The 16,398-nt window shown below is 47.7% G+C and overlaps 1 protein-coding gene across 3 annotated transcripts in view; it reads left to right on the forward strand.

Moving 5' to 3' along the window:
- Positions 1-16,398, forward strand: part of TRAF7 (TNF receptor associated factor 7) — a 932,052-nt gene that overhangs the window by 415,089 nt on the left and 500,565 nt on the right. For all 3 annotated transcript variants that reach the window (XM_069647334.1, XM_069647335.1, XM_069647336.1), the window contains one exon: positions 2,079-2,262. In XM_069647334.1, coding sequence (XP_069503435.1) covers positions 2,079-2,262 — 184 coding nt within the window. The remainder of the gene's footprint in view (positions 1-2,078; positions 2,263-16,398) is intronic.

The following is a 16,398-nucleotide window of genomic DNA, read 5'->3' on the forward strand; positions in this document are numbered from 1 at the left end:
ATTTCTGGGGAAGGAACAAGAAAGGACAAGAAACGCTAAAATGGCGAAAAAAGAAGACACAGGCTATTTTGGTAAAATGAGCACCCATGGGTGTCTTTACTGGGGCTGTGCAAACAGCCTGCGGTAAAGGTGCACCGAATTAATGAAAAGGTTCACTGCCACCAGACATTAAAGGCAAGTTTGTCCTTGTAACATAAATGTTACATTTAGAATGAGAAAGGGGATACTCAGTTACTCCGCAGCATTCCACTTAAGGTGGGGGGCGCTGGTCTCACCTAATAAAATATAAAAGGGATCCAAAGATCCTTTTTACCCTTGGGAACTGTATTGCTCACAAGGTTAGCCAGAGAAAGTTAAAGGGGAGCCCCTAGGGCAACCCAGCAACAATAGGAACCTATTGCCAAAAAGTTCTCAAAGAGGCTGATTCTACGGAGAATCTTAAAAATGACACCCATAAAGAGTAGAAGATTATGTGAGTGTGGGAAAAGGATCCCACTCAGCGGTATAAGGAAAATTAATCCACCAGTAAAAGCAAAAGGTTCTGGGGTTGACAGGTCAGGAAGATTAATCATTACTATGAACATCTTACCTAACGCCCATCATAATGAAGTCAGTAATTTGGTAAGAAGACAGTTTGAATTCTTTTGCTATTTAGTTTTTATGTTAGCGAAAAAGAAAAGTAGCAATTGAATTTGTAAAAGTGAAATCCTGCCTCAGGAAGGGGAGGGGGAGGACTTTGAGAGACATTGCATCAGCTGCTTATGAATACTTGTGAGGTTCAACAAGAAAAAACACAATTTAAACAAGCTGCAATCCATCTCACCCTTTTTCTGGAGGTGTTCAGCCCTATTTTGAATGTTTAAGACTATAAAGAGACACAACTGATGCACTGCCGATGAGCCTGCATCAGAGTGCAAATGAGGGAATGGATGTAAGGGGAAAGAACTCGGTCCCGATTGCTTTTCTAGTGGAAGGGGAAGGAAAGGGATGGGGGGAGATTAATTTTCAAAATCAAAGCTTAATGAAACCTTAATGAAGCCCAAACATTTTCTTTTTTGAAGAAGCTCATCTAACATGAATTTAGTTATACAAATGCACACCCATTCTGGATTTATTTTACATTGTTAACGCACTCAATGGCCCCTTAAAAAGCAAAGATGTTTGCAGGCAATGTTGGAGTTGCATTGGTAGACAGTCCTGAACAGGTGGAAGTGAAGTAGGTTTGAGGATGGGGGGAAAGAGCATGGGTTGTTAGATCTGAGGGGTATAACCGAGGTTCGAAAAGCGGTGCTATCCCATTACTTACAAATGTTGATGGACAGAATGTAGGAGCGTTGTTCGAGCTGTCTGTGTTTCAAGATCAGAATAATGAAGTGTTTTGTGGGTCTTGTAATGGCTCATTTGTATTGCACTGCTTAACTAAGGGGAATTCATAACAGGATACATATACATTGACAGAGCTTTCTGTGGCCCTAGTGCAGCAAGAGTCGAATAATCTGCTAACCAGGATTGAGGTGCATTGACTCAATGATAGCACTGTTTATATAGTGTTTGCTAGTTTCATGCCGCTGTAAATAATCAGTGCAGCCATTTTCCAATTCACTTTTACTTCTTTTACCAACCCTTAAGAGGTTAAAAGACTGAATTCTGCTGACTCGAATTCAAACCTGTGATTTGAGGCTTAAACTCTGATCTCAGCAAGAAGTTACAGACCCTTCTCCCCAGCTGTGCAGTGCTGAAGCATTGGACTAGTGAAGGGTGTTGCAGGTCAAAAATCAAGCTTAATTATTGAGCAGAGCAGTGTGAAAATGTGAAGGGGTGCTGCAGGTCAGGATTGAGTTACATTGTTTGATACCACAACATTTGGGTCCAGAATAGTATTGGCTATTTCAGCTTGGTATTGAGGTGCAGTGGAGGAGCAGCGTGAGCTGCATTGTTGTACCACAACTGTAGATCTTTTTCTTTGAGGCTTACAGGACACTTTCATTCCACTCTTTGGGGGCAAGCATGTGATCCTCTATCTTCTCCTGCTACCACTCCTCCTGATGTTTGTCTGCCTCTTTTATCTATCTTGCCAGACAAGTGTCCGGTTGACAATGCCAAGCTGACAGTGGTGGTGAATAATATTGCCGTAGCCGAACAGATTGGGGAGCTTTTTATCCACTGTAAATATGGCTGCCAGCCCGCAGCAAATGGGAAGCCAGCAGCGTTTGAAGTCGACCCCCGAGGCTGCCCTTTTACGAACAAGCTGAGTGTGCGCAAGTAAGTGTCTTATCTTTAAATGCATATTCTCTCCAAAGGCCCTTATTTCTACTGGGACAGAAAAGAATAAGGTCTAAAGCATACATATTCCCCTGGTTTAGGCGAAAAACTGCATTTGCATATTACAGTTTAACTGCAACCAACTTTGGTGCAGCCAACTTCGTACAGAATTGTCTCGGTCTCTGCATGTTTGTGTCCATGCGACTATCTGTTGGTGGGTTACTGTGTCCTGAGGGCCTATCTAGAGATCAGGAGGTTCTACATACTGGATAATAATCTACATAGATGTAGCCAGCATGTTTTACAAATATATCCAGAACCTCAAGACTGCGTTATTTGACAAAATCATAACAACTTTATACTCCACATTTGTTGCAATTTAGAATTCACTGGATTTGTGCAATTCCCTTTGAATTATGGTAAATCATTTATGGGCATAACATCATATCAATGAATTGCAGGTTTTAAATCTTTGCTGTTTAGGTCAAATATAATATTTACGCGTCCGTATTTCACAACATTTGAAACTGTGTGCAACTTTGATGTCTTGAGCTGCATCAAAAGAGCTTCATGTCAAAAGATACACAGTGAAATGTCAACCTTCTTCTTCAAAGATCCAAAATGAAAAATGCATTAATTTTCGACTGTAAAACTCTGTCAGATTAAATGTTTCACATGTTTAAATATGGGTGTTTTGCCCCACATGCCCCTTCCCTGCCCCATCCGCACCTTTTCCCATTCAGCCGTATATAAACTGTAAACGTTGAACTATTCATGCCTGTTCAGTTTTCCCCTTTCATTCCGATTGACCTGTTTATGGGTTTCTATTGCTTGTTAATCTGCTTAGAATTACATGCTGTGCATATGGTCCGACATCCAGTGGTAACCGCGGAGTATGGCATCTAGTCTTTCAGGGGCCGAAAGGGGACGTCCGCATAGACGTGTCTGTAACACTATCCCTATCAAGACGAGTAGTGTACCCAAAATCCCTCACGCACCGAGGTCCCTCAGATAGTTTTTTTCCACCCAGATAACTGGTCGCCGTATAGCAGAGCTCTTACATAAGAGACATTTTTTATCTTAAACCAACTTGTCGGTTATTCCCCGTTAAGTCACTTCGACGCCAAGAACCACTTCAAGGAAGACGGCGGGGGATTTGTCTACAGCGGTGGATTTCGGCGCCTAAGATCCGGCGGCTGGAGCTTCCACGTGGTCGGGCCCTCTGGCTGACCTTTAGAGTAGGGTGAGTGGGGTCGGGGTGGCCCTATTTTCTGTGTGTCTTTCCTCTTTCGCCCTCTTTACCCTTTCGGTCAGGTCATCTTCCCCTTTTGCTATGGAAAGGACTCCTTTTACGTTCTGCCCTAAGTGTAGGGTCAGATATCCTTGGAAGGACAAACACAGGACGTGTAAAGCCTGTCTCCCCTTAGTTCATGATGAGAAGCAGTGTGCGGCTTGTAAACTCCTTCGGCCTAAGACCCTTAAGGAGCGCCGTGTAAAGCGGTGGCCTGCATAAGGTATGTCGTGGGTGGAACCCCGTCCCCCCCGCCACATCCGCCGAAAGTGACGGGGGCACCTCCGATGACCAAACATCCGTTGTGGATGTGATAGACCTCGAGGCGGACACTTCTAGGTCCGCCACGCCCATCCCCAACCCTTTAAGGCCTGACTCTGGTCTTGCTTCAGGGACAACACCCGGTGATGGGGGCGTACAATCGCATTTCACTAAGCACACAACCCCTGCACCTATTTCGCCGAGTACGTCGAAAAAGGTGAAAGCGCCAGCAGGGCCGTCGAAAATGTTGGCGGATTCCTCGGATCGTACAGATCCAAAGCCTTCCCAGCATCCGCAGCAGCGTCATGCAAGTGGGCATTCGAAAACAAAGAAGGGCGCTACCCCTAAATCAGGTTTACATATAGAAGCGCGGAAATCCGACACTACGATGGTCCCGAAGGCCGCGGTAGGCCCAAAAATCACGACTAGGCTTCAAGTAGAAAAACTAACTGCTAGGCCCTCTAACGGACCTTCGAAACCACTATCTCACGCCGATTCGGCGATAATTGAAGACCGCATCAAGAGAATTACTTCGGCGGTTGGGCTTGTTCCTGTTCCGCCAAAAAACATGGGGCAGGCCGCGGACAAATTCTTGGATACGCCATGGTGCCCCAATTCTCACAATACCTATGAGGACAGTCAAGAGCCTCTTTCGAACATCCTGAGAGACAATTTTCGGCGCCGAAGGGCGGAAGACGACGCTTTTCCACCCGTAGTCCCTTCTGGGTCCTCTAAATGGACAAGGGAGAAATTTGAAGGCTGTATGGACCGTCTTGAAAGAATTATCCGTTTTTCTGAGCATCCTTCCCCGAAAAGGTCTCGTGGAGAGCCTAATCTTCAATCTACTGCACATTTCCAAGAAGATCAACCTTCTGTCCCCGTCCATCATGAAGACATCGTCCAGATGGATACTTATAGGGACATTTACAGTGAAGATGAAGAACCTTCCTTCCTACAGAATTACGATGAGGACCAGGCGGATGCCACAGACAATTGAGAAGAAACCCAGCAAGTGGGGACGGACACATGGATGCTTCCCCATCAAGATCAGGACACTGATGTATTGTGCCTGGATTCCCCTCCGTCCACCCCGGCTCGCCAGGCCTCGCCTGTAGACGACCAGATGGCCTTCAATACCATGTTAAGGAAGGCAGCTGAGCATTTTCAAATCTCTACTCAAGAAGCAGTGCCTGAGCAGGACTTTGTAGAGGATATGCTTAAGGAGAAACCTCCCTCTAGCCAGGCCATTCCCCTCCTTAATTCTATTAAGAGAAGATTGGCTCCCTCCGTGGTGTCACCAGCTCAAACCTGGGCAGTGAACCCAAGAGTTGTAAAGTTATTTCGGCCAGCTCTTTCGGACCCACAGTACATTAAAGGGCATGCCACACCTGATTCTCTGGTAGTGATTACCACCCAGAAACGGGCGGGAGTACCCCTTGCCACAGGGGAGTCACCACTGGATAGGGAATCCAAGAGGCTGTATGCCTTAGGCAAGCGAGTCACCTCGGCTGCCGCATATACCACGCGCATAGCGAATAATACTAAGCTGCTGGCGAGTTATGCTGACGCTCAGTGGAACCTACTTCAGGAAGGCCTCCAGGAGGTCCCAGAACCTGTCAAGTCCAAGCTTCTCTCTATTGTGGCCGAAGGAAGGCAGGTGAACCAGAATGTAATAAAGAACACTCTAGACACGTCTGAAACAGCAGGCAGGTCTCTGACCCAAGGAACCTTACTCAAAAGGCATGCTCAACTGCGTACCTCTGGGTTTAAGCCCAAAACACAGGCCTTGCTCATCAATAAACCGATTGAAGAAGCTAACCTCTTCGGAAAGGCGGTCGATGAGGCCCTAGAAACAGCCAAAAAAGAGCATGAGACTCTTAAGTCTCTGCAAAAAAATCCCTCAAAGACCTTCCCCCACAGAGAGGGAGTAACTCTCGGCAGTTCTTTCAAGGGCAGTCCCGTGCAAGTCAAACAACTATGGCACGGGAAACATCAATACCGGACAAACATCAGGAAGCCCTGCATACTACCCTCCAAGGGGTCAGTGACGCGGCAAAGCCATAGGTAGAGGCCCCAAAAAAACGTGGACCTTCTCTTCAATCTGGCGTTCTCTTATCATCGAGAAGAAATCCAATCTAGTCCCCAGTCAAATAAAACAATTTCTGGGAGCTCTAATCCAGACGAAAGACAGCCTTGTCTTCCCCTCCAACGAGAGGGTTCAGAACATGCTTTTTCAGATCCCTCAATGTGTAGTCAGTCGGGAGGAGACGGTGCGCAAAGTCATGCACATGCTAGGAATGATGGCGTTGTGCATATAGTTGGTTCCCCACGCACGGCTGTGCATGCGTCCCATGCAAGAGTGGCTCAAAAATCAGTGGTATCAAGCCAGCGGACAATGGGAAGATCTGGTAGTTGTCTCGCCAGCCCTCGTTGGTCAAGAGAAAACCTCTTGAAGGGAAGAACTTCACCACCCCTGCAGTGGAAGCTACTCTCACGACAGACACATCTCTCACGGGGTGGGGGGCTCACCTGCTTCAGCAGACAGCACATGGAGTGTGGTCCCCTCAAGTAGCGTCCAACCATATAAATTTACTGGAGCTATTAGCTGTGTTCAAGGCATTAAAGGCCTTTCAGATGCAACTACAAGGGAAGACAGTGCTGATTCTAACGGACAGCACTACAGCCATGTATTACCTGAACAAACAGGGGGGCACTCACTCTCCAGAGCTATCCAAGCTGTCCCAAAACATTTGGATATGGGCTATCAAACACAAGATGTGTCTGTTGTCCCAACATGTTCCAGGGGAACTCAATCTTCTGGCAGACGTGCTCAGCAGAGATTTTCCTCTGCCCGAATAATACGAATGGTGTCTGCACAATGACATTGTGTCCAATGTCTTCGCCGAGTGGGGCTTCCCTGAGACCCACCTGTTCGCAACTCAGGAAAACGCCCAATGCCAAGACTACGCCTCCAAGTACCCCCAGAACCGCTCCAAGGGGAATAGTCTCTGGATAACATGGTCAGGGAAATTTGTTTACACTTTACCCCCGACTCTCCTTCCCAACAAGATAGTGCACAAGATGCACCAGGAACCAGTTACCATGACACCAGTGGCCCCCATGTGGGCCCCACAACCCTGGTTCGCTCATCTGATGGAAATGTCCCTCTCCCCACCAGTAAAACTACCCTGCCCGTACAACATGTTGTTTCAGGACAGGGGGAGACCCTACACCCATGCCAACAAACTCTGAATTTAGCAGTCTGGCTCCTGAGGTCATAGAGTTTGGACACCTACAGCTCCCTCAGATGTGCATGGACATACTCAGAGAAGCTAGAAAACCTAACACACGTTATTGCTATACCAGCAAATGGAAATGTTTTGTCATGTGGTGTAATTCCAAGGGCGTCAATCCCATCGATTGCTCACCCACACACATTATGCTGTACCTTACCCATCTGTTACACTGGGTTGGTCTTCAATTCCTTAAAGGTTCATCTGGCTGCGCTCTCAGCCTACACCACATCACAACAAAAGGTGTCGGGGTGGAAGATACCGGTGATTAAGGCCTTTATGGAAGGAGTTAAGAGGATTTATCCTCCCATCTCCCACCCAGCTCCTGGATGGGATCTAAATGTGGTTTTAACCAGGCTCATGGGATCTCCCTTTGAGCCAATGCATAAAGCAAGTCTAAAAACCCTGACTTATAAGACGGCCTTCCTAGTGGCTATCCCTTCTATTAGAAGGGTTTGCGAACTACAGGCACTTTCTGTTCTAGACCCCCTTGTTACAGTCTACAGGGATAAGGTAGTTCTTCTAACTCACCCCAGATTTGCGCATAAATTCATCTCGAAGTTCCATGTGAACCAATTGATTGAACTCCCTACCTTTTTCCAGAATAACACTAGCATGGCCGAAAGAAGCCTACACACACTAGATGTGCGCAGGGCAGTCATGTTCTATCTGGAAAGAACTAAACCACAGAGGAAAACAAACCAATTTTTCGTTTCAGTGGCGGCTGGTAGAGAAGGGGATCATGTCTCTAAATCGGCTATCTGAAGGTGGATTGTTTAATGCATCATACTATGTTGCACTCTTGCTAATAGTGAACTGCCCTTCAAGCCTAGAGCACATTCTATTCGGGGCACTGGGGCATCCATAGCATTCATTGCAAATGTTCCCCTAGAGTCCATTTGCAAAGCTGCAACCTGGATTTATGTACACACCTTTACAAACACTATTGCCTAGGCACTCATTCTAGGTCTGGTTCTCGAGTGGGACAAGCAGTACTAAGACACCTTTTCTCTACTGTTCCTTCTCACAACCCACCTCCAACTCCGGGTACTGCTCGGTAGTCTATGCACAGCATGTGATTCTAAACAGATTAACAAGCATCAGAAGACATGCATTACTTACCATAATAGCATTTCTGATGATTTTATCTGCTTGGATTCACATGCGCCCTCCCTACTTCCCCGCTCGGGGTGGAAGGAACATAGACGTCTTACTATTTTCTCTTTTTATGTACTCACTCACTATAGCTTTGGCCTCCCTCATGGCAGAAAAAATACAATCGGAGGGACCTCGGCACGTGAGGGATTTTGGGTACACTACACGTCACGATAGGGATAGTGTTACAGACACACCTATGCCGACGTCCCATTTCGGTCCCCGAAAGACAAGATGCAATACTCTGTGGTTACCCCTGGATGTCGGACCATATGCACAGCATGTGAATATAAGCAGATACAATCATCAGAAATGCTATTACGGTAAGTAGTGCATGTCTTAATTCCCCATTTCTCCCTTGCATGCCCGTTCACACATGTCCACATTTCTCAGTTCACATCTCTATCAGCCGGATATACATGTGGACCTAACATTTCTATATTTTGACACTGTCTTTTCTATTGTACATGTCGACCTTACAATGTCTATATTTTGAGCCTGTCTATATGTGTCTACCTTATGATTCCAAACTGAAAAAACGTTATTTGCAGCCCTCGAATTGTTGAGCAGACTTCCACTCGATGTAAGACGTGAAGACTTTAAGCGCACCACTTGGAATTTACCAAGTCTCTAAAACCATTGTTTTTCATGAAATTTACTTTAAATTTTGACCACCCTCCTGACTCACTAGTGTGGATTGATATGACCAGAACATCTAACCATAGTATACCTTTCTTGGATACATGGAATACGGCTTAATTGTCTGATATGACCAACACCCAGTCCCGCTTTTCTTTGTTTCTTTGTATTGCTTGTCCTTACAAACACACTGCAGTACTCATGACGCCCCTTATTTTATTCTTAGCATTTTTAAGTTACTGCATGTTTGCAGCATCTTAAAAAACTCTAAATATATAATATATATATATTTCTGAGGCTTGTGGAACCTGCTTAGATCACATGCTGTGCATAGGCCGACATCTAGTGGAAGCTGCGGAGTATTACAGTTTGTTTTTCGATACTCGAAAATGGGCGTCGACACAGGGCGGGCCAGTAATACTATCCCTAGTGTGAAGTCCACTGTACCCAAGATCCCTCACGCGTCTAGGATCCTCAGATTCTTTTTTTCCGCCATACTGGTCGGAAGCATTTTGCGGAGTCCCCTGGCCTTAGCCATACTTTTGCTAAAAATTTAAAATTATAATCTATTGACATCCTTCCCCACCCCAAAGTCGAACTTCGACACTCGACGCCGGCTGGAGAAGAAATCGACCGTCGGCTGCTGCACGACGGATTTGGGCCTCGGAAGGCCGCTGGCCTCGGCCCGGGCCATGTAAGGCCTCTGGCCTCGGCCCTGCAAGTAGGGAGAGTGGGGGGTGGTACATTCTCTACACTCTTGGTATAGAGGTACACCTTATACATTTCCTACACTTAACAGCCCGCTGCCTCAAGGTGCGTATGGAGGGTACCCCTTTTCAATTCTGCCCCAAGTGCAATCGCAAATACCCTTGGGTCGACAGGCACGCCACGTGCAATCTCTGCTTGCCGAGGGACCACCCCGAAGCGAACTGCAGAGCGTGTAGTAGGTTTAAACCTAAGACACTTAAGGACCGTTCGACGAAGCGTTGGGCCCACCACGCCAGGCAGGCGGCCATGGCAGCGGAGGGCGCCTTCAGCGACGGCAGCGACGCCGTACTTTCGGACGGCAAGGGCATTACGGCGTCGAAAGACAGCCGAGCGCAGGTCCCCGACCTCGGAAGGTCGTCCGGCAGGGCGGCTATGGGGAAGACCCCCGGCGACACAAGCGCTTCACATACTACACACACTAAACACACTAAGTCCAACCGAGACTCGACGTCGAGTTCTCGGAAAGAGGCACAAACAGAACGGTCTGATTCGGTGTCCTCTGGGCGTTCTCGATCAAGATCGCCGCATGACTCCAGGCAATCATCCACTCTTGCCAAGAGTGCCTCGCTCCCTAGGCTAACAGAAGTTCGATCGTCGGGAGACGAAGACGACTTCCACCCCCAGGCCGCGCTCCAGGAGTCGGAGCCCGCAGTTAAAACCAGAGAGGCCCCACGCTCGAAGGATAGGGACACCACCTCCGATCCTCGACGCCAGGCGTCGAAAACCTCCGGAGCCACTAAAGGACAGGGAAAACATTTTTCCACTCACAGGGAGGGGGGAAAACAGCAGAAGAAACAACCTTTGCACTCTTCCACACCTGTGAAACACTCCTCTCCCCCTAAACAGACAGACAAAACCAGGTCTGCTGATATGTCTAAAACCAGCAAAGCTACTCAAGAAAAATCCCATAGACTTGCTGAGAGGGTCATCCCCAGTTCCAAAAAATGGTCCAGTGAAGACATAGATAGGGTCATGTCAAGAATGTCTTCTTTGGCAGATTTTTATGATAAAAATCCAGAACATTTCCTCTCGTATGACCCACAGGGGGCGACACCCTCAGGCTCTACCGGTCCTATCCCCCCGAGTAAGAAGCCCCGGTTTGAAACTCCGATGAGGTCAGAACCCTTCGAGGTGCAACCTTACGCAAGACCATACTCACTGTATCAAGGAGAGGCTTCCTTTTGTGAGGACCAAGAATCTGGTATGATAGAAGAGCAAACCGGGACGGGCTACTATGGGGATGATGAGGACCAGGAAGAGGAGGACCCAGAAACATACAGAGTAGATTCCCCGGTAGAGAACGAAGCCCCGGTTACCGACTCCCCGGTCGATAACCAACCCCTCCTAAACGAGGTTCTCGCACGCGCAGCAGAACATTTCCACATTGACACCCACGGTGTCCAGGAGGAAAGGGACTTTGCAGAAGAGTTAGTGGGAGAAAGGAGGCCTGTTGCCCAGACCATCCCTATCCTTAAGTCCATTCAGCGGAGAATAGATCCGTCCCTGGTGAACCCGAACCTCACCAGAGCAGTCAATCCCAGGGTTGAAAAACTTTTTCAGGGCGGCCCAGTCCGACCCTCTCTATATAAGAGGACATCTGAAGCCAGACTCCCTAGTTGTCACCAACACTCGTAAAAGGGCTGGAACACCCTTGTCATCGTCCGAAGCTCCTCCCGACAAGGAGAGCAAAAAACTATACGGTTTCGGCAGGAAAGTAGCCTCAACGTCCGCCTATCAAGCAAGGATTGCAAACTCCACCACCCTGTTGGCCAGCTACAACTGCCATCAGTGGGAAGAAGTCGCGGCTCTCATAGCCTCTGCTCCTGAACCTTTGAAGGGCCAGTTAGCTCGGATTTCCGCAGAGGGTAGAGCCGTGTCTGGTTGCATTTTGAAAGCAACCTTCGACGCCGCGGACAACGCAGGCAGATTGATAGCGGAAGGCACTGTTATCAAAAGACATGCGTGGTTACGGCAGTCTGGTTTTAAGGCAGAAACCCAGGCATCATTGTTGGACAAACCGGTGGAGACCGATCTGTTGTTTGGTAAGGCGGTCGAAGACGCACTGAAGAATGCCAAGGACGAATACGAAACACTCAAGTCCCTTGGCCAGTTATCCAACAAACCCCCTAACCAGAGAGGGAATAGTCATTTTCGTCGGCCACGCAGCCAAAATTCCCAGAGAGGATCTACCTATTCCCAGGGGCAGGGTACACAGTGGAACAACCAACAGTCCACCCAGGGTTACGGCAGGGTTAATAGGAGAGGTCGTGGTAAAGGCAGAGGCAGCCCCAACAAGGGAGGCGGCACGCCTCCACCAAAGCAGTGACGCTCAGTTCAGGGTCCCTTCTCACGCAACCCCAGTAGGGGGACGCATTTCCAACTTCACCCAGGCTTGGGAAGGGATCACATCAGACAGATGGGTGCTGTCAACAGTATCCACAGGATATTGTATAGAACTACTGCAGCGTCCCCGGAACCATCCTCCACGACAAAGAGTACACTCTTTAGAACATCAGAAGTTTCTCCTCGAGGAGATCGCCATTCTGCTAGAAAAGGACGCGATAGAACTCGCCCCGGGACACCAGTTAAACAAGGGTATTTATTCAACTTACTTCCTTGTGCCAAAGAAAGATTTGACATTGCGCCCAGTATTGGACTTACGGCCTGCCAACAAGTATGTCAAGCCCCAAAAATTTCGTATGACCACGCTACAAGAGGTAATCCCCCCTCCTAAAAAAGGGGATTACATGGCAACCTTGGATATGAAAGATGCTTATTTTCATATTTCCATGTTCCCAGCGCACAGAAAGTTTTTGCGCTTCAAGGTGGACAGTCGACACTACCAATTCAAGGTACTGCCCTTCGGGATAGCTTCGGCACCAAGGGTATTCACCAAGGTACTGGTGGTGGCGGCTGCACACCTACGCAGGGAGGCAATCCCAGTGTACCCTTATCTGGACGACTGGCTCATAACGGGGGAAACCCCAGGAATTTGCAGGATAAACCTTCAAAGGACTATCGACCTCCCCCACGAGTTAGGCTTCTCAATCAATGAGAAAAAGTCAAGCCTGGTGCCAAGCACCTCCAAACAATTCCTAGGAGCAATCCTAGATACTCAAGAGGGGTTGACCTTTCCTTCAGAAGAAAGAATTCGGAATATACTACTGCAAATTCCGCATTATCAGTCCGGTCAACAAATAACGGTACGCAAAGCAATGCGTTTACTGGGCATGATGGCGTCATGTATTTACCTGGTCCCCCACGCCCGCCTGCGCATCCGTCCCATGCAGGAATGGTTGGCGAAACAGTGGTCTCAGGCAAGTGGTCAGTGGGACGATCTAGTGGTCGTTTCGCCAACACTGGTACAAAGCCTTCACTGGTGGACAAGAGAGAATCTCGCACAGGGGAAACCCTTTTACGATCCCGAAGTACAGGCAGTAGTCACTACAGATGCATGTCTGACGGGGTGGGGAGCTCACCATCTCCACCACACAGCTCAGGGTCTCTGGTCTCACTCAGTGGCCAAGAACCACATCAACCTGCTAGAGCTTCTGGCAGTATTCAGAGCGCTTCAGGCGTTCGAGCCCCACCTACTAAACCTGTCAGTGCAAATCCGGACGGACAGCACAACAGCCATGTTCTACCTGAACAAGCAAGGAGGGACTCGCTCGCCAAATCTGTCCAAGCTTGCCCAGAAAATCTGAGGGAACATCTTCCTGTCATCACAACATGTTCCAGGGGAGCTCAATTCCCTAGCGGATGCTCTGAGCAGAGACTCCCTCCCAGAGGAACATGAATGGGTTCTACACAGAGAGGTTGTAGAAGATATCTTCTCTCAGTGGGGTTTCCCCACTATAGACTTATTCGCCACAAGCGAAAACAGACAATGCCCAGGATTTGCATCCAGGTTCCCCCAACCAGACTCTCAGGAGAACGCCCTGTGGATCAACTGGTCAGGGATATTTGCGTATGCTTTTCCACCAACTCCTCATCAGGAAAGTGGTGAACAAGATGAACAGAGAGTCGATGACGCTCGTCCTAGTTGCTCCCATGTGGGCAAGACAACCATGGTTCCCACACCTTCGCAGGATGGCGGTGTGCAAACCCATCAAACTTCCAGCCTGGTACAACCTATTGTCCCAGCACCAAGGTCAAACAGTGCACCTGCAACCCAACTCGATGAACCTGGAAGCATCGCTCCTGAAGTTATAGAGTTTGGACATCTCAATTTGCCACAGAGGTGTTTGGACATCCTAAAGGAATCTAGGAAACCAAATACAAGGCACTGTTACTTTGACAAGTGGAAGAGGTTCGTTATCTGGTGCCAGAGTAGATCAATCAACCCCGTTGATTGCACTCCTTCCACTATTGTTACATACATGCTCCACCTGCTGGATGCAGGATTGGTTTTTAACTCACTGAAAGTACACCTGGCAGCCCTGTCGGCTTACACCACTTCCCATAGCAAGGTTTCATGGTGGAAAGTACCAGTAGTTAAAGCCTTCATGGAAGGAGTAAAGAGACTTCACCCTCCTATTTCAAACCCACCACCAGGGTGGGACCTTAATGTGGTGCTAGCCAAGCTCATGGGCCCCCCTTTCGAACCCATGGATAAAAGCAGTCTCAAACACCTGACTTATAAAACGGCCTTCTTAGTAGCTATTACTTAAATAAGAAGGGTCAGTGAAATTCAGGCTCTGTCAGTGCAGGACCCCTTCTTTACTGTCCATAAAGACAAACTGGTTTTACGCACACACCCTAGGTTCTCACCTAAATTTATATCTAAATTCCATGTAAACCAGTCCATCGAGCTTCCGGCTTTCTTCCAGGACCCGCCAAGCTCGGCTGAGGTGAAACTACACACCCTAGATGTGCGTAGGGCGGTCCTCTACTATGTAAATAAAACCAGACCGCTAAGAAAAACAGATCAACTGTTTGTCTCCGTAGCTACAGGCAGAGAGGGGGATCGCGTCTCTCGTAGTGGATTATTAACTGGATCCAGCTGTGTTACTCACTTTCTGAAAGAACTCTGCCTTTCATGCCAAGAGCCCACTCTACTAGAGGCATTGGGGCCACTCTGGCTTTCATTGCAAATGTACCCCTTGACACCATTTGCAAAGCAGCTACTTGGAGCTCTATTCACACTTTTACTCAGCATTACTGCATTGACACCCATTCCAAGGCAGATACACAAGTGGGACAAGCGGTTCTAAGACACTTATTTGCTCATGACCCTTCTCACATCCCACCTCCTTCTTCAGGTACTGCTCGCTAATCTATGCACAGCATGTGATCTAAGCAGATTCCACAAGCCTCAGAAGGGATACATTACTTACCGTAATCGTATTTCTGATGCTTGTATCTGCTTAGATTCACATGCGACCCACCCTTCCTCCCCTCTTAGAGAAGGCGCATGATGGCTTGTAGTCTTACCTTTCTGTCTATCTGCTTGGATTATCTGTACTCGCGCTACTCCTCATGCTACCTCATGTCAGAAAAAATACAATCTGAGGATCCTAGACGCGTGAGGGATCTTGGGTACAGTGGACGTCACACTAGGGATAGTATTACTGGCACGCCCTGTGTCGACGCCCATTTTCGAGTTTCGACAAACAAATTGTAATACTCTGCAGCTTCCACTAGATGTCAGCCTATGCACAGCATGTGAATCTAAGCAGATACAAGCATCAGAAATACGATTACGGTGAGTAATGTATCCCATATATTTATAAGGAGGGCCTGCTACCTTTTGTGAAATATATATATATATATATATATATATATATATATATATATATATACCAGACGAAGCCCGAGCAGGGTGAAACGCGTCGTTCTCTTTTTTGTTTTAAACTGCTGCTGCCTTCTTTTGTCCATGTACTTTTATTAATAAAGGACACTTTTGGCTGCACTGAGAAAACATTGATTGGTGTCGGATTTATGAAGAAGAGTGATGTTTTTTCTCATGAGCATATCCTGAGTGCCGTTTCTCCCAGGATTGGATTCCAGTCCTTTTTTTTTTTCAAATATATATATATATTTCTGATGTTTGTTAATCTGCTTAGAATCACATGCTGTGCATAGGTCCGACATCCAGTGGTCACTGCGGAGTATTGCATTTTGTTTTTCGTAGTCGAAAAGGGGACGTCGACAAGGCGTGTCTGTAACACTATCCCTATAGTGACGTGCGTTGTACCCACAATCCCTCATGCGTCGAGGTCCCTCTGATTGTTTTTTTCCGCCCAGTTTATGGTCGCCTTATGCGGAGCTCCTAGAGAGACATTGCAAAACACTTACTACGGACCTCGGTCCTTAATATATACTTATTGTTAAAGATCCCTCCCCTCGACGTTAGCTGTGAAGCTGTTTCTCCGCCGAGCAAGTTTTCGATGGAGGAGATCCTTTGGCGCTGCCGAACACGTGGCCAGGCCTCGCCGGCCAACATACAGTAGGGAGAGTGGGGGTTCAAACTTTTATCTTCTCGTCGAGAATGTCTTTCTTTCTCCCCTATCTTTCCCTTGGGGTTGTTATCACCAGTTTTTATTGCCTCAGCTATGGAGAGGACACCTTTTAAGTTTTGCCCATGCTGTAGGGGCAAATACACTTGGAAGGACAAACACAAGCTCTGTAATCGTTGCTTGCCCCTCGATCATAAAGAGGACAGCTGCGCGGCCTGTAAGCTCTTGAAACCAAGAACTCTTAAAGAACGGAAAGTTAAGAGGTGGGCGG

Source organism: Ambystoma mexicanum, chromosome 2q, assembly GCF_040938575.1.
Source record: "Ambystoma mexicanum isolate Mex_15411 chromosome 2q, UKY_AmexF1_1, whole genome shotgun sequence".
Lineage (NCBI taxonomy): Eukaryota > Metazoa > Chordata > Amphibia > Caudata > Ambystomatidae > Ambystoma > Ambystoma mexicanum.